Source organism: Musa acuminata, chromosome BXJ2-7 (assembly GCF_036884655.1).
Source record: "Musa acuminata AAA Group cultivar baxijiao chromosome BXJ2-7, Cavendish_Baxijiao_AAA, whole genome shotgun sequence".
In the NCBI taxonomy this organism is placed as follows: domain Eukaryota; kingdom Viridiplantae; phylum Streptophyta; class Magnoliopsida; order Zingiberales; family Musaceae; genus Musa; species Musa acuminata.
The window spans coordinates 24,862,182-24,883,130 of record NC_088344.1 but is presented as its reverse complement, the minus strand read 5'-3'; the positions used below and the strand labels follow the sequence as shown (position 1 = coordinate 24,883,130).

The 20,949-nt window shown below is 35.3% G+C and overlaps 2 protein-coding genes and 1 long non-coding RNA gene across 5 annotated transcripts in view; 2 read left to right on the top strand and 1 right to left on the bottom strand.

The window, feature by feature from the left end:
* Positions 1-1,034, top strand: part of LOC135617451 (uncharacterized) — a 58,442-nt gene extending 57,408 nt beyond the window's left edge. The window contains exons 9-10 of one of the 2 annotated variants that reach the window (XR_010488747.1): positions 3-215; positions 296-1,034. Coding sequence is in view for 1 of the 2 variants with exons in the window: in XM_065117653.1 (XP_064973725.1) it covers positions 3-155 (153 nt within the window). In the remaining variant the exon portion in view is untranslated. Of the gene's footprint in view, positions 1-2 lie in introns of both variants that reach the window. The other variant, XM_065117653.1, reaches the window with a different exon arrangement.
* Positions 1,035-3,581: 2,547 nt separating this feature from the next.
* On the top strand, positions 3,582-18,859 carry LOC103992055 (paired amphipathic helix protein Sin3-like 3). 2 transcript variants are annotated; one of them, XM_009411634.3, is made up of 18 exons: positions 3,582-3,761; positions 3,868-4,029; positions 4,126-4,303; positions 4,385-4,483; positions 4,570-4,734; positions 4,943-5,168; positions 8,622-8,890; positions 8,979-9,133; positions 9,405-9,529; positions 9,641-9,895; positions 12,944-13,368; positions 16,618-17,277; positions 17,360-17,460; positions 17,546-17,684; positions 17,761-17,910; positions 18,134-18,297; positions 18,378-18,501; positions 18,592-18,859. In XM_009411634.3, the coding sequence occupies exons 1-18, from the start codon at positions 3,676-3,678 to the stop codon at positions 18,679-18,681; spliced, it is 3,573 nt and encodes a 1,190-aa protein (XP_009409909.2). In that variant the 5' UTR covers positions 3,582-3,675; the 3' UTR covers positions 18,682-18,859. The 2 variants fall into 2 exon arrangements, with proteins under 2 accessions (XP_009409909.2, XP_064973724.1); XM_065117652.1 differs by having other exon boundaries at positions 3,865-4,029.
* Positions 18,860-19,493: 634 nt separating this feature from the next.
* LOC103992049 (uncharacterized) lies at positions 19,494-20,699 on the bottom strand. The gene is made up of 2 exons (XR_001978935.2): positions 20,482-20,699; positions 19,494-19,758 (listed from the first exon to the last, which is right to left on the bottom strand). It is a non-coding gene; the product is annotated as an uncharacterized LOC103992049 (long non-coding RNA).
* Positions 20,700-20,949: the final 250 nt, after the last annotated feature.

The following is a 20,949-nucleotide window of genomic DNA, read 5'->3' as shown; positions in this document are numbered from 1 at the left end:
AGCTGCTGAAGCTCATGTACCATGTTCCTGTAACTGCTGGTTATCATCAGAGTGCGTGGGCGAGGATTGGTCGGACTGTGAGTCCATATATCTTTCGCTATGCTTCTTTCTTAAACGGCCCCATATCTGCAGTTCAGAGATGGTGGTTAAGGTAGAAGGAAGAAAGGTAGAAGGTGGTTCGGTGGACAATAGCTACCTTCTGATAGAAAACCACGGTTGGTAAAACTGAACCTAGATGTGGCCATTTCCTGGAGGTGCTTGTTGATTCGTGTGCTTGTGCTGCGGCCAAATGCAGGAGTTTTGTCCATTGCTATGAACCCATTTTGTGATCTTCTGCCATGCGATTAAATGGGAGAAAATACAGCAAACTTGCTCGTATTTTACTTGGCACTAGAGTTGAGAACTCATTTTTGAGAGTCCACCTGATTGCATTGTGTTTCCTTTTTTTGTTGATTGATGCTGGTGGTGAAGTCCTCGAAGCAGATGATTGCCATTGATTGCTGTCGGTGTCAAGCTGATGATGGCCCTTAACAGCGGGGGAGAGGAAAAGGTGACTGTTCTGTCTGTGTTTGAAAGGCTGATAGAACTTTTTGAGGTGCAGTGAATGGTGTATGTATTATAGGCTAGTTTTCTTGTCTCCAAAAGAGAGGAAGAGTGAGTTGGACAACGTTGTTGGCTTTGTGTGTGTGTGTGTGTGTGTATGTATTTCGCTGGGATCCGATGGAGAACGCTCTTCGTACAAGTCTAGTTTTCGCTTGCTATGCGATGGACAGGGATAACAAGGTAAATGACTTGTCATGTCGAATGAATATAGGTGGTCAAGCATTGGACATGTGCATGAAGAGCCCAGTTTGGGGGCACAGATCTGGTCAACGTGAGCAGTTAAAGTTTTCAGTCAACATTATATATCTCTTTGGATTGGTGTTGCCCCATAATTTTTGGAAATACATGTTGCTGTCAGTTTGTTAGGGGATGATAAAAGCCTTAGCGTTTGATGATTTTAGCAGTGAATTCTAAAAATCCTATTTTGTCAATCTCTCTTGTAAGTCTTTTCATCCTTTTTACAATATTGCTGTTGCCCAACCATTCTCATCTTTATTCCCAAGATTTCTTATCCTAAAGATGTTAAATATTATAGATTTATTTTCCTTTGCAAATGTAAATTATAAGATCTTGGCAAAAGTTGCAATGTAAATTATAAATCACCTCAAGCCTCATCTCAATTACTTAATCTCTCTCGCTCTCTCTCTATTTAATAAGCTGCCTTCATTAAAGACCGATCCTTCATTAAAACTCGATCCATAACATCTTAATTGTCTAAGAAATAGGTCACTCATTCTATAACTCCAATAATTGAAATCCTTTGGTAATTTAGCAAAAGCCTTTGATGGAGCCTCATCATCTTTGCACCTGTTTTTATTTAATAGATTATGCTATGCATCTTTTCTCCTATTTTCTTTTGTCATGTTAATGGAATGAAATCCAACTCTTTTACAAGCCAAAGGAAGGAGAGTCTGGTAAGGTGAACCCTTATATTCAAATCTTTACATATTAGTTGTGTAATTAATTACTCACCACAATGTGACTGATGTTGTATGCTAGGATCTGCTCACTCCTCTCAAATTTAGTCATAGATTATCATATGAACCTCATAATATATCTCGATGATATCTTTTTAACTTTTAGAGCAAATAGAACATCGTGCCTTTAGATTAAAAGAATTTTGGAGCTCAAATTGCATCACATAAGATTCTTGCTTCAAATCATGAAGATCTTACTAACAAAATACGCACTAGATTAGCCAATTGGAAAACTTCCTTACACAAATGTTGTGCTAATTAATAATGTTTTAAACTCTTTACCTATACACACTCTCTCTGGACTCTAAAAATGCCTCACGCAAGACCATCAATACCACCCATAATTTTGTGGTATAAACACATTGATGATGTTAAAGGTCTTCCATCTCTTAGGGTGTGGCCACTACTCCCAAATATATTGTGGGGTTTCGATATATCTGATCTTGAGCTCACTTAATTTACACTCTAAGCTAAATTTGCTATTGCTAATCTTAATAATAATACTAACTTTTTGGCACTATTATCTATGATAAATATGATCGACGTCATCCTTGAAACCTTGGAACTTGTAAGGAACACGAGTTGGTATTAGAAACTTTCTATCAACTCCATGAATTCTCTTCAAGGTTTTGCAAAACAAATTGAGAATGAGTCTAGTATTAACATTATGCATTATAGTTGGATTTTTTTTATTTATTCTTTTTGTTAAAAATATAAATATACATCGAATATATTATCATATATGATAGGGAAAATGATGCGTGCGGAGCAGTGGCACATCGAGATGAAGACGAAGGGAGAGAAATGATTCTTCTTCTTTTTCTTCATATTCTTTTTTTTTTCATTTTTATAATAAGAAAATATTTAAAATTGGTTTAAAAAAAGTCTAATTATCCTTAATAATAAATAAAAAAAAGAAGGTTACTTTTAATCTAATTAATGAATCATGATTTCATCCATCGATTTATCGAGATCGGTTAAATGAAATTAATCTCCTTTCCTTTGGTGCTACTAGTCATGTTCTTTGCAAATCAAATATATATCGATTATAAAATTCCTTTGGTGCTTACTTATATTTATATCTTAACCATAAATATATATATCTTTGGAAACTACTTTCTTGCCTACCTGATCGATACTACTTTAATCCCATGTGAGATTAAATTTGTGTATTATAAACTTTTATTTACTAGTCCGAGTCTTGTCGAAATCACCGTGGCCTATAATCAAAATATATCATGATTGACGTGAGACGTGTCTCGATGAATGATTTCATATTAAATTCTTCCTCTACGATCATCCATCCCCTAATACTCATGAGTCTCTCACCATATCCAATATTATATTAGATCAGTATGTCATAATCTAAATCGATAGTATCTAGTAACTTATTATAGCTTAAATTCAAGAGCCCGTTAAAATAAATTAAATTAGCAAATTATATATGATTCACTTAAAATTCCTAAAGCTTAGGGTATCACCCGAATACTATATAAATATTATTTGTAAGGTCCGCAAAAAAAGTATTCAAAACAAATATTGACGGCTTATATTGTTAGTAAATATAATTAAGAGTATTAATCAACTTATTCGATGCACGAGTGCTATTTATCATTGGTTAAACGTTGACATGATAGTCATGCAAAACATGTATAAAATATTTGATCTTTAATCGTCATAAATGAAGATGTTATTTGTTCCGATCCCCTCCCTATGTTTGATTTCCAGCTTATATGTATGATGATGATGGTAAAAAATCTTCAGCTACGCTAACTACTGCTCATCAGCTGCTTTGTGCGAATCTCAACGTGTCCTTGATGTGATCCGAATCGTGATGCACGCGCGCGGCGGGAAGCTGTCTCCGATTACCACTCGGAAACCCTCCGTGGCTGTCATAGAGGCTTGTGAGAATCTCAATGCGTCCTAGATGAGATCCGAATCACGGTGCACATGGCAAGTCCCCGTTTGGGAACTCTGTCTTCCGTTACGACTCCCTCCCCCTGTCTGTATATAATCTCATGTTCGGGTACGATGGTCGTGGAGAAGACTGCGGCGCTTGCAATTCTGGGCTTCCCGACGACGACTGTCCATAGGCATGGAAGGGAGTGGGGACGATCCCGATCATTCCGTCCAGCGGCGGAAGCGGAAGCGGAAGCCGACGGGATCCCCTGCGGACGATTTGTGAGTTGTCGCTTCCTCTCTTTCTGTCTTGCTTCGTTGTTCTCTGTGGCGTTGCAAAATTTATGGTCTCGTTTTGAGATTCCATCTCTCTTTGGTTTTGAAGCAGATCGAAGCAACACCGCGGTGCCGCTATGACAAGCCCCAGCGCTGATCGCCGGAAAGTGAGTTGCGACGATGCCCTAGAGTTTTTGGTGGCGTTGAAGGAAGGTCTTGATCCTGACAAGTACGAGGAGTTTCTTGATACCGTGGTGGATATGAAAGAACAAAGGTTTGATATTGTAGTCTTTTCCATCGTTCTTTTCGATTCGGAAATCTTCTTTTAAGTTGCCAGTATTGATCTTCAATCTTGTGGAGTTGATTGCAGTTCCGCCGTACATGAGACCGTGGAAAGACTGAAGGAGTTACTCAGGATTTCAGGGCTCCCTGAGTCGGCCCTTGCCTTCGACGTCTTTGTGCCCAAGGGTTGGGATGCACCTGCCCCTTCCGTTTCTGAAAAGAAGCCCGATTACCGAGATGCCCTAGCTCATGTTCGCAGAGTACGGGTTAGTAGCTTGTTATTTATTTCTGCAGCTGTTTTAGATACTGGTGATGTTCTCCTGTGACTTTCTTTTTTCTTCACGCAGAGTCGTTTCTCAAACAATGAGGCGAAGTATACGTCGTTTTTGGATATTTTCAGAATGCATCGAACAGATCGCAAGCCCATGGACCAAGTACACGAAGAGGTTCATTGCGTTTACCTTATTTTTCATTTGTGGTACGTGCCATATCTTTTGTCTCTGGAAAGCTCTGACATTTTTTTGTTTATCAGGTAATGGCGCTTTTTCAAGGCCATGATGACTTGCTTGAAGAGTATAGTTTCTTTTTTAATCATGGTTCAGAAAGAAAGCGTTATGGTATTGTGTCGTCTAGCAGGCCTTTCAGTCCCCAGGATGAAGAAAGGCCAACAAATTCTAATGATGCTCCTGCCGGAGAGGTACTTTCTTTCTTTCTTTCGGGACTGGGACATTGTCGCTTGATAAGTTTCATGGTTTCAGCAGTTATATCTGGTCTTATGGTCAAAACGAATGTCATTCTTCAGCATAGAACAAGGTTTAGGAAGTAGGAATTGCTTTGTAGAAATAACCTGATATATGCAGTTAAACGTATTTTAACCTTAAACTTGCATCCGCCTGATGTTTCAGAAGGAAGGCCGTCTCAGTTTGTATGCTGATTGTCACTTGAGCAACTTAGAGCACAGCAAGAGTCAAAAATACGTTGAGAGACATTCTGTGGTGGGTAAGGACCAAAGAGGCTCAAGCAAGATGTGCATGGTGCAAAAGGAGACTCATAAGAACTTGAACAATTTACTGCCAGTGCAAAAGCCTTCTCAAAGGTTTGATCACTGTGTGGCTGAGCCACCGCATAAAGGTGAAGAAGCTACTTGAAAATTTGCAGTTTAACATACAAAGCTTTTTTCTTTTGAATAATAAGAGAATTTGCACAGAATAACTTGGTGCCATCGATTAATCTTCATGGTAGTTGAGTATTTTTTTCTCATAAAACAGAAGCTAAAATGTCTAATGACCTGTTAAATATATCTAATTATAATCGTATATTTACAGTCCCTTGTTTGTTTAGGCATGCTAAAAAAATAAAATTGATGTTTGTCTTCTTGCCTGTTTAAGCCTATTGAAAATAGAAAACTAGTAGAAGTTTTGTGTAGCTGATCCTCCATAGTATTCATGATTTTTATATTATAACAAGGAGTTAATAAATTCACACTTTAAGACATGGCCTCAAGATGAAATTCAAAGGGCTCAATGGTTGGTAATTTGTGATTTACCGCTTTCTTATGGACATGGAAGTCTAGTATGGATCATATTTAAACATTGGTTGTGCACCACTTGCACATGAAATGACGCTATGCATGATCTCATCTTGTAGATCATATTTCTAAATGAACCTTGACTTTATTTTAGTAACATATTTGAATAGAAGAAAATGAATAAGTTTACACACATTTTGCTTCATGGAACATTTCATCAGTTGTCGGGTTACAGAGATTTTCTGCTACAATTCTGTTCTTGGGAATGAAATGTGGAGTTGCCTACTGTTGTCGGACATCCTGCTGCTCTGCAGGAAACTAATGAGTGTAATAAAGGACCAAATCACTAACATATTTTATCAACCATGAGCCTGATTCCAATGTACCTATTTCCATTCAACTAATGTGTTCTCACATTGACACACAATTCAAGTTCAGGATTACATCTTTAGCATAGATCCTTGTCTTTTCAAAGCATGATAATTAAAGTAAAACATGAATTATAGTTTGTAAATGTGAAGTAAATTTATCATATAGTTAGTTTACCTATGTTTGAATCTATGATTTGAATGAAGTTGAGTTGTACTGGATGCTAGTCATGCTTTCTGTATTTCTGGTTCTTGAATTATTTATCTTTTCTTTTGCACTTATTGAAAAGGTAACTATAGTTCTGTTTACAGTTGTCTTGTTACTTATGAATTCTTTCTGAAGGATTGAGGTAGAAATGTTAGTTTCTTTTTATTTTATTTTTTTAGGGGATGAATCCATGGCAGGACTGGATCTCAGTAGATTGTGGCAACTAGGCCACCCTACCACTTACAATGCCCCATCGTGTATTTGATCAATTGTTGAATATAGAATGTGCCTTTAGAGCTAGGATTATATTTGGGGAATATGGGTTTTATTAATAGATATGTCTTGTTAATTATCCTTGTTCAAAGGTTCTTACAAATTGTTGGAATTTTTTTTTATATGAATCATGCTCGAGAATCGTCAGGACAGACACCTGCAGTGTCCAAAATTAATGTGTAGAAACAAAAAAGACAATTCCTGTGAAGTCTTTTATCAGTTTTATGATTCTAACAATCATCCTTGGGATCAAGAGAAGCCCTTCAGTCATTGTTACTTTATGGCACCAAAATTGTTGGTTGTGGGAAATTTTTGCATCGACCTGAAACTTCAAAGAGCTGTAGCTAATACTGCTTCAAAGTTTTTTAATATGTAATTTGGCCTTTAAAAGCCATGGAGAAGAATGATCATCTTTTTTATCATTGCTGCAGTCTTGCTCCATGTATGCCATGGTTAGTGGTCCTAAACCTTGGTTCCCTTTTTCCTAACATGGAGATGTGATGATAAGGACATTTTTTAATAGAGACAGATTGAGTTACAAAAAAGATATTTCATAATGTGATTAATGCGAGAATTTTCTTTCTTTATGCTTAACATGCAAAGGGCATGCATAGCACCAGTATTGTAAAAGAAAGGATTAGGTGATTTTGTTTATCACTCACAGAAAAATTAAATAAAACTTCATTTTAATCCTTGGTTAGCACTACTTCTAAGTCTCTCTGAGCACAATCATTTCATATTGATACTTTTTCTGGTAACACTGCATTCATTTAATCATTTTCATGTTTGTAAAATCATGTTCTTAATATTTTGGGGTCTCGATTGTCAGATGTTTTGATTCTTTTTATTACTACAGAACTGTTTTTATATCGACCATAGAAAATTTCCTCCCAGTCCAAGGTAAACTTGATGATTAGTGACATTCAGCTCCATCTTATTAATTTTAGTCCTTGATCAAAACTGGCTCAATTTTTGGCTTTATTTTTCTGAACAGTATTTTTGTTAAAAAAAATAGAAGTTTTCCTTAGGGGTAAGTTGGACTTCATCCTTATACTACCTTCTATAATCAAAACTTTCATCAACAAACAATGTGGATCATGAATTGCATCTTGAACATAACTTGTGAGTTTCTTCATTGTTAGTGCAAAAATGTGAGATATTGTAGTTTGGTTTTCAATTAATTTGTTTAATACTTAATCGTGATCTGAAGTTCTAAACTTATGATTTTATACACAACCAAGATTCCAGTTCACCTCTTCAACCGCTAAATTCTTTTCTTTCTCAACATACTTGTCTACTAGCGACCTTATAGGGCATTTTAGAAGTTCAAAGACGAATCCCCATGCCTCAATCTATAAAATAAAGTGAAGGTAATTTAAGATAAGAAAGTTTATAAAATAGAATTTTTTCTGTCTTTGTGCAAGATTGCTTGTTCAGTGAGTGCTTGTGTTATTCAGAATTAGTGGTTGGACTATGTTTTCTGCTTGGCTTGTTAGATGAATGCCTTGGAAAAAGAATGAATGTGATAATTTCCAGCCACGCTTGGACATGACTTGTTGCCCAATTAATTAATTTGGAAGCACAACCCTGATTTTTTAAAAATGTTACTGCAACCTATTGTGCAATTTCCAATACTTTGGAAACTTGCCTATACGAAAATATTGTCCGCATTAATTTATTAAGCATAAACTAGAGCAATTTTTTTTACTTTTAGAAGCTTCTTTTTGACATCTATTAATGATTATACAGTTCTGAATTGTGCTACCATATAAAAGTAATTGTATTTGTTTTATCTACTCTTCTAGTTAAGATGATCTATGCTTATTATTCTTTGAGTGATTCTAAGTTCATGACAAGTTTGTTGACTTTGGCATTGATTTTGCATATGATTTGCATTTTTGGTTTAGCAACAGATATTGTTATTGATGGAGCCAAGTTGTAGGCTGAATTCCATTTTAGCTAATCCAACTCTAGTGAAATTACTTTCTGCATTCTCTAATCATGCTGAAATGGCATGTGAGCATGGTCATTGTGCAGTTATTGCCTTGTATTGCTCATGCTAGAAATGTGTCCAAGGTTTCCACAGTTTTTCACATGCTCATGTTCATTTCCAATGCAGACAAATAAAATATTGGTTTTTGTTATTGTTGTTACACTTGATATATCTGGTTTGTCATCCTATGCTAACAGTGTCTTTTCTCTTGAAGACCATCGAGCTAGACTAGTTGATGAAGAAGAGATACCAATGGACATGGATCATGAAGGAGATGGTTTGCAGGAAAAATTGTCTGAGAATGATAGGATTAGAGATACAAAAAGGCTCTTTGGAGGTAGTTCTGTTTTAAAAGACAAAGATCCTTGTAAAAACAATCTGTTTGGAGATGATGAAGAATGTGATCATGGAAAAGGATATTTAAAGCCTGATACCTCAAAATGTCACCGTTCTGCTCCTGGTTATGTCATTCTCCCTGATCATGTACTATTCAAAAACATGTATTTTTTGTTAATTTTTAGGAAATTGACTATCTTTCCTCTGCTAATCTCGTATGCTTGCCTGTTAACAGTGTCATATACTGCCGCCAAGCTACATGAGTGAAATTGGTTCGGCTGTCTTGAATGACTCTCTGGTATGCATGACATCAGGTAGTGAGAACAATTCTTTTAAGATTATGCACTGGAACAAGTATGAAGAATGCTTAATCAGATGTGACGATGACAGGTACTTTTGTTTATTATGCATACTCTTGCAAGCAAATTACTCAAGATCACTATAACCTGTTGACATAAGCTTAAGCAGTTTGGCTATAGTCAAGTAATTTAATTGTACACCTGATGATCAAGTGACATAAAAGATAAGGAGAAAATTTACTCTATAAATTATTTCTTATAAGTGTAATCCATCTTCCTTTCTGAGCTTTCAAAAGCAAAATGTCTTTCTTATGACCATATATACTTTGAATATTTTATATGACTCTCTGTAATACATTCAGGTTTGAGCTGGATATGCTTTTAAAACTCATTACTGTAACTGCTAAGAGGGTGGAAATGCTGCTAAAGGTCAAGGGTGACAAAGTTGAACGAGAAAGTGATATTCCAATTGAAAACTACTTTACTTGTTAGTATGTTTTTCAAGTGATAAGCTATATATGCAGAATGTGCATCCAACTTATTTGTTATTTTCAAGCAATAAAACTAAATTCATGTTCTTTTTCTGGTTATGTGACAGCTCAAGATTTGAGATGTATAGAACTGTTATATGATGAATATGGACTGGATTTTATTGATGCTGTACGTGAGAATGTGAGTTCTGCATTGCCTGTAATACTGAATCGTTTAAAGCAGAAGGAAGAAGAAATTTTAGAAAAACTATCAGATTTTAGTGAAGTTTGGACTGAAGCTCAAGCCACAAACCATCTGAGATCACTTGATCATCGTAGTTTCTATTTTAAGCAGCAAGATCCAAAGACCCTGAGTTCAAAAGGTAATTTTGATTTCATTAGATGCATCATGGACCTTTTTTCTTTTTTCCTCCCCTTTTTAGATTTTTATACTATATTTAGTAAAATTTGGCTGGGGTGAAAGGCCAATTTTTCCATAAAAGGTGTAGGTTTTTTTATTTCTTTACATGTTCTATTGGTTCTGATCATATATGCAGTACCTGGATGGCAACACCTGTTACTTTCTGGAAGTTCTATTTATTTTATTATATGAATCCCAATAGCTAATTTGATCTGCATAAACATGAAAATGTCATTATAGATTTTTATATTTCTCTGCATTAGTATTATCTTGGTAGTGTTATATATCCACATGATATTGTGGCATTTGCCACTTAAATATGTAATCATTTGTTATAACTCATCACTTAAATACTTATGAGTGTAAATATCATCCTATAAATTTTTATGCAGGACTTGAAATTTGGTAGTAATTTAGATGCAATTATGTAGTAATTTATACTTAATATTTTGTTTGAATTTTTTACTTGAACTGCATATGCTTCATTCCACGTATGTGCTATGCAATACTTTGATTGCCTGCTCACCACGACTTATCTATAAAACATATTGCTTTTACCGTTGTTTACAATTTACTATACTTTTCTACCCCTTTCTTGATAAAGTTGTTATTTTTCCATTATGATCTGCCTAGAGGCAAATACCTAGGTTCTATTTGGAACCCTTTTGATACGCATATTTAAGAACCTATAGAGAATTAGTGAAGCCACATAATGTAATCATGCTATTAGAGGTCATATTCTTCATCATTGGCCAGTATTTTTATAAACTAATTTTAGGTGCTACTGGTGGGAAAACTTATATTGGAGACATAATTAATTTGTTTTGGAGTCAAGGTGTTCATGTTCCTGTAGTCAAGGAAGAAAGTTTATTTTGAATTGTCAGGCGCCTATCTCTTGGTAAATCTTGATGTATCTACCTGCCTAGAGGAGGTTGATTTGGTCAAAATCAAGTTATGTGCCCAGAGATCACACATGAAGATAAAAATTTCAGGTTATTTATTGGTAAAACTTACAAGATATGCTCCTATAAGTTTTGGAGGAAATATATTAGAGGAAAACAACTGAATTTTACATGAAGTTCAGCATCTGTTAGATTTATTTAGAAATCAGATTTGTGTTGGGCTTGCAAGCTGAAATTATCTTGAGTTGATAACTATAGAAGTTCAATACAAACTTGGTCTAATTATCTCAAGAACAATAGGACTTAATCTTAACAGGGTGTTAAAATTCAGGTTCTTTTCAAAATAGTCTATAAAAGTATCCAAACACCAAGAATAAATATCTCTTAGAAATTTAATCATGTGGCATTCACCTCTTGAGAATATTTGGTTTTGTTTGAAGGCTGATTATGGAACTATTTTTAAAACTGGGAATCTGGAAATTGTTATTTATTAAAGTATTCGATGTGTTAAGTTTTCAAAAATCTGTTGAAATGGAATTTTAATAAATGTACATTGGACATGATCATGTGCTGGTGGAAGTGTTTCATCTTCTTGAGTGCTTTAACTTTGTCTATTGAAGTAATGGAAATTCAGAGTATCATAAATCTCTACGTCATGAGAGTCTGTCTTGGATTCAGTTATATGGTCAAATATAACAAATATGTAACCTATTTCAAAAATACATATATGATAATGGTATTAGTTGCTATTTTGTGCTATAAGGTGTTTTTATTTTGTACTTGGTGTGTCGAGCTCTTTATTTCATCTGTCCAATAGCCCCTGTCTCTACTTTTTTAGCATATGCAATGTATGTGACTTAGAATCTGTTTCATTGTGGCACAAATTTTTGAAGTTTGAGAAAAAAAAAATCGGCTATTCTCAAGAGCCTTGGCAAGTAGATAAAGGTAGGCTCACATGGAAAGTTAAGCATTGATCGACAAAGATATCGAAAGAGATGCTGTTGTTGGATACTGCCCATAATTGGTTTATAGGCTTACATGGAAAGTTAGTTGTATTGATCAACAAAGATATGAAAAGATATGCTGTTGTTGGATACTGTCCATACCTACTAGTCCAGCAGGTGATTTCAGCATTTTCTGCCCCTTTTTCCAGTGATATACAACAAATTAGACCAACTAGATAATATATAATGGCTGAACCTTGAGTGGTCTCGAAACATCTCACAGGAGCACAAAATTTGGTATCACATATGCCCATGACTTGAAAGCCAACTTGCTGCAACCAAACATGGAGGAAGAAGTGAAAATTGAAAGGAAAACTGAAGAAGTCAAGTAGCATGATCTATACTGTCTGTTTTCAGCAGCGTATCATATAGTATGTTCGTAATGTATCTGTTTATGAGGGACCATCACCAAGTCTGATACTGAAATTAAAATCTATTGTATAGATCATGCAACAAAGATCTAGTTATTGATTCATCAACCTATTTTAATCTATCTAGACCAATAGATTATCCTGCACTTGCTACTACTTGAATTTTTACCATTTTGACAGCTAGTATTAACACACTCATTGCTGCTTAAAAAATTTTCTTGCCTTATTCACTAGGTTGATTAAGTTTTAAAATCATATTTCCATAAAGTATCTTTTATTCCACCACAGATGCAGTCATAGTTGGTTAATATAATTTGTTTATTTTTCACTGTATCGTTCTCATGTGACCTTGTAACTTTGTGGTTTGATTGAGAGATCATTACTACCTGACATGTATACATGCCGCATCTACACTCCAGATCAGGATCTATCTAGTCAATTCCTTACTTAGCATGGTATTAATTCAGCATGCCAATTATCCAACATTTCTGATAACTCTTCTTACTGAACATGCACAGCAGCTACTACTAGTTTTTATGATATTTATGCTACCAATTGATATATTTAACAGTTTTGATGTATTATTCAGGAACTTTTTCAGGGTAACTCATGGTAGACAAAGCTTATTTTGTCATATTGCACTTGTTCTTTGCTTGTTCTGTTATGTGATTTTGTTGGCTGCTGTACTCAAAACTTTCTTGTTAACCATATGTTTGACATTTTCACCCTGCAGCTTTGTTGGCAGAATGTAAACAAGTAAATGAGATGGACGATAATATGCTTCTTGATAGAATTGCTGGAGGACACTTCATCCCAGTGGTTTTTGAGTATACAGATGCAGAAATACATGATGTTCTGTACAAGATCATTGAATTATCATGCCATGCGAATTGCACCTTAGAGGGTGAACTCGACAAGGTCATGAATATATGGACAACCTTTTTTGAGCCAATGTTTGGGGTTTTTTGGCAGCTTCAGGACACTGAAAGTAACAAAGGAAACAAAAAACATGATTACAGAAGTAGCTTGTCATCCTCAGGGCAATGTTCTGGTGGTTCTGATGCTGAAGTTGCATATGAATGTCTCATATCTGATCATACTTCAAATCTGTCAGTCATCTGTACTCAGATTGCCAAAGAACAACATGAGAATTTTGAGGTAATAAGCTGCTGAATTTTTTTCTCAAGAAATTTCTTAAAGGATGATACAACAACAACAACTATCACCTTAAAATGTCATATTATATATTTTGTCTTTTTATTAATGAAGGAGACAGAGAGATTTTCATTGTAGCACTCTAGAATCATTTGTTATTCGGAAAGTGTAAGTCCCATAGTTCAGTGGTGGCCCTATGCATTGATGTGCTTTTTGCATCATCTTTTGGTAGTGTTTTGGTACTTGAGCTCTCTTATGACACATGCATAATCCACTCTGATACTGATTGTCATGGTTCAGTAGGCCCATTGGCCTAGTGACTTGGATATATGAACTTTTTATCACATCACAAAATTCTCAAAATCCTATAACTGGTGGTAGGCCTATTTAAAATAATATATTATCATAACTCCCTTCCCATTTCCAGTATGAGATTGATTGGGTTGTCACACTTTGCTCTCTCTCATTCTATCAGTGGTCAGAGTTAGGTAAGTTTTCTTTTTTTTTTTCTCTTTACGTGCAATTCCTGTCAGCTCATACTGAGCTTTCATTAGAGAATGGGTGTCAATTTTTTATTATAATTCTTGTTTATAATAGGAGCTGATCTTGATATGGCAAGAGAAGTGCTTATTCTTCAACTTTTGTGTTCTCAATTAATTTGATCCATATGTCTACTTCTATATCAACATTTCTCCTGTTATCTTGTACTAATGATATTGTCTATAATTTCACTTCCACAAACTATCATTTGTTGGTCTATATTGTGTATTTACTGGTTTCCTTGCATCTTTGGCAAGAATCGCTGTTTCGGGTATCGGACCCCTTTTAGTAATCTGATAAGACCTCTATGTGGTGGTCAATACCAATGTTGGTACACCGATACATATCAGTGTTTCGAAGAGCAAGAAAAAGAAGATGAAAAGGCAGTGGAAGAGGAGGAAGAAGAGATGGTGGAGTAAGTGGAGGAAGAGGAGATGATGGATATATGAGCTTTTTAATCACATCCCAAAATTTTTAAAATCCTATAACTAGTGGTAGGCCTATTTAGAATCATAGATCATCATAACTCCCTTCCCATTTCCAGTATGGGATTGATTGGGATGTCACACTTTGTTCTCTCACTCTACCAGCAGTCAGAGTTAGGTAGGTTTTCTTTTTTTCTCTTTACGTGCAATTCGTGTCAGCTCATACTGAGCTTTCATTAGAGAATGGGTGTCAATTTTTTATTATAATTCTAGTTTATAATAGGAGCTGATCTTGCTATGGCAAGAGAAGTGCTTATTCTTCAAATTTTGTGTTCTCAATTAATTTGATCCATATGTCTACTTTTATATCAACATCTGATCCTGTTATCTTGTACTAATGATATTGTATAGAATTTCACTTCCACAAACTATCATTTGTTGGTCTATATTGTCTATTTGCTGGTTTCCTTGCATCTTTGTCAAGAATCGCCATTTCGGTTATCAGACCGGTTTTAATAATCTGATAAGATCTGTACATGGTGGTCAATACCATATTTTGGTACATCGATGTGCACCAGTGTTTCGAAGAGGAAGAAAAAGAAGATGAAAAGGCAGTGGAAGAGGAGGAAGGAAGAAGAGATGGTGGAGTAAGTTGAGGAAGAGGAGATGGAGGAAGAAGGATGAAGAAGGAGGAAGAGAAAGGAAGAGGAAGGAGCAGGAAGATGAAGAGGAGAAGAGGTGTAGGTAGCTGTGTGCCACAGAGGTGAGCACAAGGTCATGATGGAGGTGTGCAGCTGTGCATGGTGTGTGCGGCAGAGGTGTGCGGTTTTGCATGGCAAAGGCTGTGGGGGCTTTATGTGGTAATCACATGGGCTTTTTATATGGGTGGACTAGACCACCTGAAATGAGATGGTCCTTATACCCGTCGATGCTTGGGCCGCTACATCCTATCTATTTCATATTGAAATGCTATTTGTTGATCTTTGGTGGCTGATTGTTGTCAGGATAGTCGAGACTGCTTGTTTGTATGGAAAGAAGTTGGGCTTTGTGTTGGATCTTTTTTCTTAAACTTAATCACTCAAGAATGTAAATATTCTTGGAAGCCTTTTATGATTCTCTGTACATGTCCAGCCCATGAAGCTTGGCCTATATAGTTCACAATGATGCTCAAACATGCAGATGCCATGTTTTTTCCCGAGGTTCTTGGAAAATGATCATTCTTTATTGTCCTCTTATCGAGACTTCTTCTGATCTTACATTTTGGCCATTCAGAGTGTCACCTTGAATTTATCTCATTAGTGTGTCATTTCTGGTATATCGTAACTTCTTTCTCAATGCTCTCTAAGGTATTTATCTGACTTTGTTGTCCAACTGGTTCTTTTTGATGTGGTTATCAGCTTTCATGTCTCTATTCCTAGTTCTATTTGTGTTGCATTGTTCTTGACATTGTTGACTTTGTTCTCCTAAAAACTTCATCTCTGGACTTTTATTTTACTTCTTAGTTACAGATCAACCTTTTACTAACCATACTCTTTTGGCTTATAATGGAGATCTCAGGCAAGGCAATATGATTTTCTTGTGAGAACTGATGTATTGTTTGTGAGTTCATTAACTTTGAATGAATAATTAATCAACTTTGATTTTTTCAAGTATTATTACAAATTCCTCTATAATGTTCTTATTTATGTTCTTTTTGTTCTTTCAAATTAGATAGCCTTACTGTTTTGTGCTTTACCCTTTTGTTGGTTATAACACATTTATTGGTCCTCATGCTTTTCCATCTATAGGCTCCCTTTTTTTTTCTTTGCAATTTTAGAAGACTCACCTAGGTGATTTATACTAGAGCATCCTAACATTTAATTTCTAATCATGTAACAATTATATTGTGCACATTTTGTAACATGGTCCATGTTTGGTGTAAAAAGAGTGGTCTGGTGCTTCCTCTTTGGTGAATCACTGGATTTTGTTCATCTTTAGCTTAGTCCCAATCCTTCATACAATTGCTTTTAACTATTGCAGTCACTACCTGTTAATATGTTTTTATGGAAATCTTGTGGCCACTTGTCGCTAGTTGCCATTAATGTCCTAATGAAATGAACAAGTGAATTTCCTCTTGTCAATAACAGACTTGGTTTATCTTTCTTACATAATTCACTAATTCAACTGCTTGTGAGATATGTCTGATTGAAGTCTATGAAGATACTGTAAGAGTACTAGGTCCCTTTTATTCTTTAATATATTCGTGCATGTATTCTAATTGAGTCATTATCTTCTATTTGTGCTTTAGGGGGGCCAGAATCAGGAATCTGTTGTCGACAGAACTTGTGGTGACCCAATAAGATTTAATGACAAAGTTCATCAATACAATGAAGTTTCTGCAGTCTGTAACAATGAAGATGAGAAAGAAGAGGGCGAGTTATCACCTGAAGTATATTTTGAAGAGAATATAGTTGTGGATTCTGAGGGTATTGTGATGGACAAATTGGTTGACGATGGTACAGAAGGAAGACAATTTCAATTAGGTCCTGGAGCACTGACAATGGATTTTGTGGTAGATGCAGAAGCACAAGTGAATGGTGATGCTGAAAACGAGGGCATTGAGAGTGCATCAGGGCCTTTTAAGGACAGCCCAAATGCACATGAGGCAGTTGTAGATGCTTCACACGGGCAATGTGATGACAATGATGTTCAGGAATCCTCTCATGATAATGAGGAAGAGGATGAGATAGATCATGACGCCAAGGGTGGAAGTGTACAGGTTGACAAGATGTCTGATGATACTGATAATTTTCAGGGAGAGGGAACAAACTTACCATTTTCAGCTTGTCAGTTGAAAACATCGAAACCTCTTACTGAGCATGCACCTAGATTGTTACATAATGAAGATAGGCAAACAAGGATCTTCTATGGCAGTACTTCATTTTATTTGCTTCTTAAAATCCATCAGGTTAGAAAATTTTATTTTTAATTCTATTATATTTAGCTAGATAGATAACCACTTTTCATTTTTATAATCTCATCTTTGGCAGATTTTGTATAAGAGAATACTCTCTGCTAAGACAAATTCATCAGCAGCAGAAATACGGTCCAGTAATCAGGACAATGCAAATCATCATAATCAATATGCAAGGTAACTTCTCTTGAAATGATTGAAGCTATATTTCTAAATATTTACAACCCAATCAGTTATGTGTTGATATATAATGTGAATGCAGATTTAAGGATGCACTTTACAGTTATCTCGGTGGTCTTACTGACAAATCGAATTTTGAAGATGACTGCCTTGCTTTCGTTGGACCTCAGTCATATATACTTTCTACATTGGATATCTTGGTACATAAACTTGTCAAACAGGTACATCTCATTTTACTGTAGGCTTTGTCTTTGAATATTTCAATCTTATCTAAATGAACTACTTGTGTCCTTTCAGCTGAAAGCAGTTGCAATAAGTGAGACAAACAATAAGTTTCTTCAGCTCTATGCATATGAAAAATCAAGAGGACCTGGGAGATTTGATGACCTGGTTTATCTCCAAAATGCTCGTGTCATTAATAATGGGGACTTATTCCGATTTGAATGTGTAGGTTCTTGTGATTACTTTTTGAAAAAAAAAAAGTTATATCAAATGCTCAATTCTTGCTTGAAATCATGCTCGTCTAAGCTACCTGATATCCCAATTTGAGTAGATTTTGTTAACTAAGAGGATAGGAAGTGTCAGATTTTACTATATATGAAACCTAAACTTCTCTTATTCTGCAGCTGTCTTTTCTGGAGCATGACTCATATAATCTATTTTTTTGTAGTCCTCCAACCCCACACGGATATCTATACAGCTTTTGGAACATCCCAATGATGAAACTGAAGCAAATGTAGTTCCTTCAAACCCTGATTTTGTAGCTTACTTTTATAGTGGTTTTCTTCAAAATATTTCAGATGAGAAGGGAACATATAAAGGTTTTCTTCGGAGGTATTTATTTATATAATGTTGTGGTTTTTCTTCTTTTGGTGATCGGCTGCTGCTTAGCATTTTCATCATTGTTTTTGCAGGAATATTCGCAAGTTTCACAAGTATCACAAGTGTAATTGTGATGGACATTGTGCTACCTGCGAGCCCATGGAAAGGATTCAAGTCACCAATGGTCTGCAATGCCGAATACTAAATTCATCTAAGGTACTCGGTTTTGGTTTTGACAGAAGGTATTTTTTTTTTATTGCCATTCTACTGTTCTTTCTTTAACGCTCGAAATGGCATGTGATGCAGGTTCTCTACGTGATGGGCACAGAAGACTTGCTGTTCCGCAAGGAAAAGAGAAATAGATTTGCATATAAGCCAAAGAGATTTGACTTGTAAATTCATTTTTGTGCATCATGTAACTATGGTATTGTTATTGATGCAGGACTCTTTTATTTTTCAGTCTATTATTGTCTTTGAAATGAAGTTGTTAATATATTGTTTTCCGTGTATTATATATATATATATATCTCTACAGAAGGTTGAATTAAGAAATAAAATTTTACTGATTATTGTTCATGGGGTCTACATAGGCCACAATAAAATAATGGAGAGATTTTAGTTGTTAGCATATGATTATATTTAGCGTTTAATTGACAGTCGACTTGCCAAATCCAATAATTTATTTTGATAAATTTATTAGAATTACATGCTAAAAACGAAAAACCTTCGACATAATAATCCTACCAAAAATTAATTCATTGATATGATGGACTTAAATCATGATCAATGATGCTTCAGTTAATGATCTCAAGCATAATACAACAAATGTCTTATTCTGTTTATAGAGAGAGACATTAAATCGATTGGATAGAGATCCTTGATTTGGATATTTAGAAGCCAGGACTCTTGTAATGTGGAATCCATTCTATTGACCGAGCGCAAAGAAAATTCCCAATTCGGAACTCATACTCGGAAAAATGCTTTCTTTTTAACATGCTGATGTGAAAGCAATGCACCTTAGCAAAAAGAGTGTCATGTCAATCTATAATGAAAACTTAATATATAAGTTAAAGTTTAAATTTAGTGAGGGAAATGCAAAAAAAATTCCCGAATTTGGATGGATTTATTATTCCTAATATATATATATATATATATATATAAATAAAATTTCCAAGATTAGTTGTTGCAGAATCACATAGCTCAAGATATGCAGTACTAAATTACCACTTTATTTCCACGTAACATGGCGACAATTCCAAGATACATCTGTGCTTGTTCCCAAATCGCAAGGCTGCGCATACACATGCATCACAGCAGCATTCAGACTACAAGTATAACAACAGTCGACTGGATAAAAGATGAGAATAAAGAAAACCACAAGTCATCATATGATAGGGATGGCGTGAAGTGTCCCAAATCATCATAATGCTGCTGCTGCTCTTAATTTTTGGCGCTTGGTTTGCTGCTCTTGGCCTGCGGTAAAGCGTCAGATCAGTAGTCTACGAGTATACCCCTCATCACTTTCTTGGTTTTTTTAAGTCGGGTCATTTCAATAATAACTCTGCTGTTTTGACACTGTCATGCATCGATTATTTAGGACTCGTTCACAGAAAACTTTAATGTATCAATTATTTAAGGACCGATCACATGGCAATTTTTGCAATCTCGCTCGATTCAATTAGGTAAAGATGGCATGCATCGATCACACAAAACTTACCGATATGCGGATTAGAGGAAATTGGACGATCCCATTTAAGGCTTCTACCATCGGACGACACTTGTTTTGTACTGAGAATATATATACATTTTCAGTATTTCTAAAGAATTTTTATTGATATTGTTCGTCGATATAGGTAGGATCAGTCCAAGTGCTGATTTATTATCGATACACGAAATTATATTTTTTAATTAAATTACAACTATTTAAATTTATTTTAGTAAAATTTTCTTTTACTTTTTCTCTTACCACTGAATCTAGTTTTCTTATCTCTTCTAATTATAATATTTTTATGCCTTCTTAAATGAGTCCCTTTTTATTTTATCTTCTATTCGAAATTATATTTAATTATTCACGAAGAAAGATATATATATATATATATATATATATATATATATATTTATATATTTATATATTTATTTATTTCTTTTCTTTTTCTCCATATGCATAGTCTTTCAAGAGTCAGGAATCCGATTTACCTTCTTCTTCAGCTCCCGGGGCTTCTTCTCGGACTTCTTGGGAGCCCGCTTCGCTGCGGGAGCCTTCGGTGCTCCGTCGCCGGCCTTGGCAGGCTCTTTTCTCTCTCCCACAGCAACCCTTGAAGGTCTTGCAGCCTTGACTGTCGCCATTTTTTCTCACAGCTCTCTACTAGTAGAGAAAAGAAGGCTGAGAAAAGCTAGCAAATGGTGCTCGGGATAAGTAGATTTAGCTTCTAAACTTGGGGTACTTATAGCGAACACTTGGTACTAGACAGATAACGTCTCGAATTGGATTCACATCCGAAGGAGGACAAAGTTGGCTGAATAATCGTTGCATGTTGACATGGAATAAGTACTACGATTTGGTAGCCGTTTACATGGAATTAGATGCAAGTTCTCATAAGGAATCGAACAAGTTCTTAAAGATTTCGACAAAAGAGGATGCCTTCTAAATATAACATCATAATT

Bases quoted from the DNA above. Each gene is read 5' to 3' on its own strand.
- LOC103992055 (XM_065117652.1), top strand. From the start codon at position 3,676: ATGGAAGGGAGTGGGGACGATCCCGATCATTCCGTCCAGCGGCGGAAG. The intron at 3,762-3,864 runs GTGAGTTGTCGC...TTGGTTTTGAAG, and splicing joins GGATCCCCTGCGGACGATTT to CAGATCGAAGCAACACCGCG. The intron at 4,304-4,384 runs GTTAGTAGCTTG...TTCTTCACGCAG, and splicing joins CTCATGTTCGCAGAGTACGG to AGTCGTTTCTCAAACAATGA.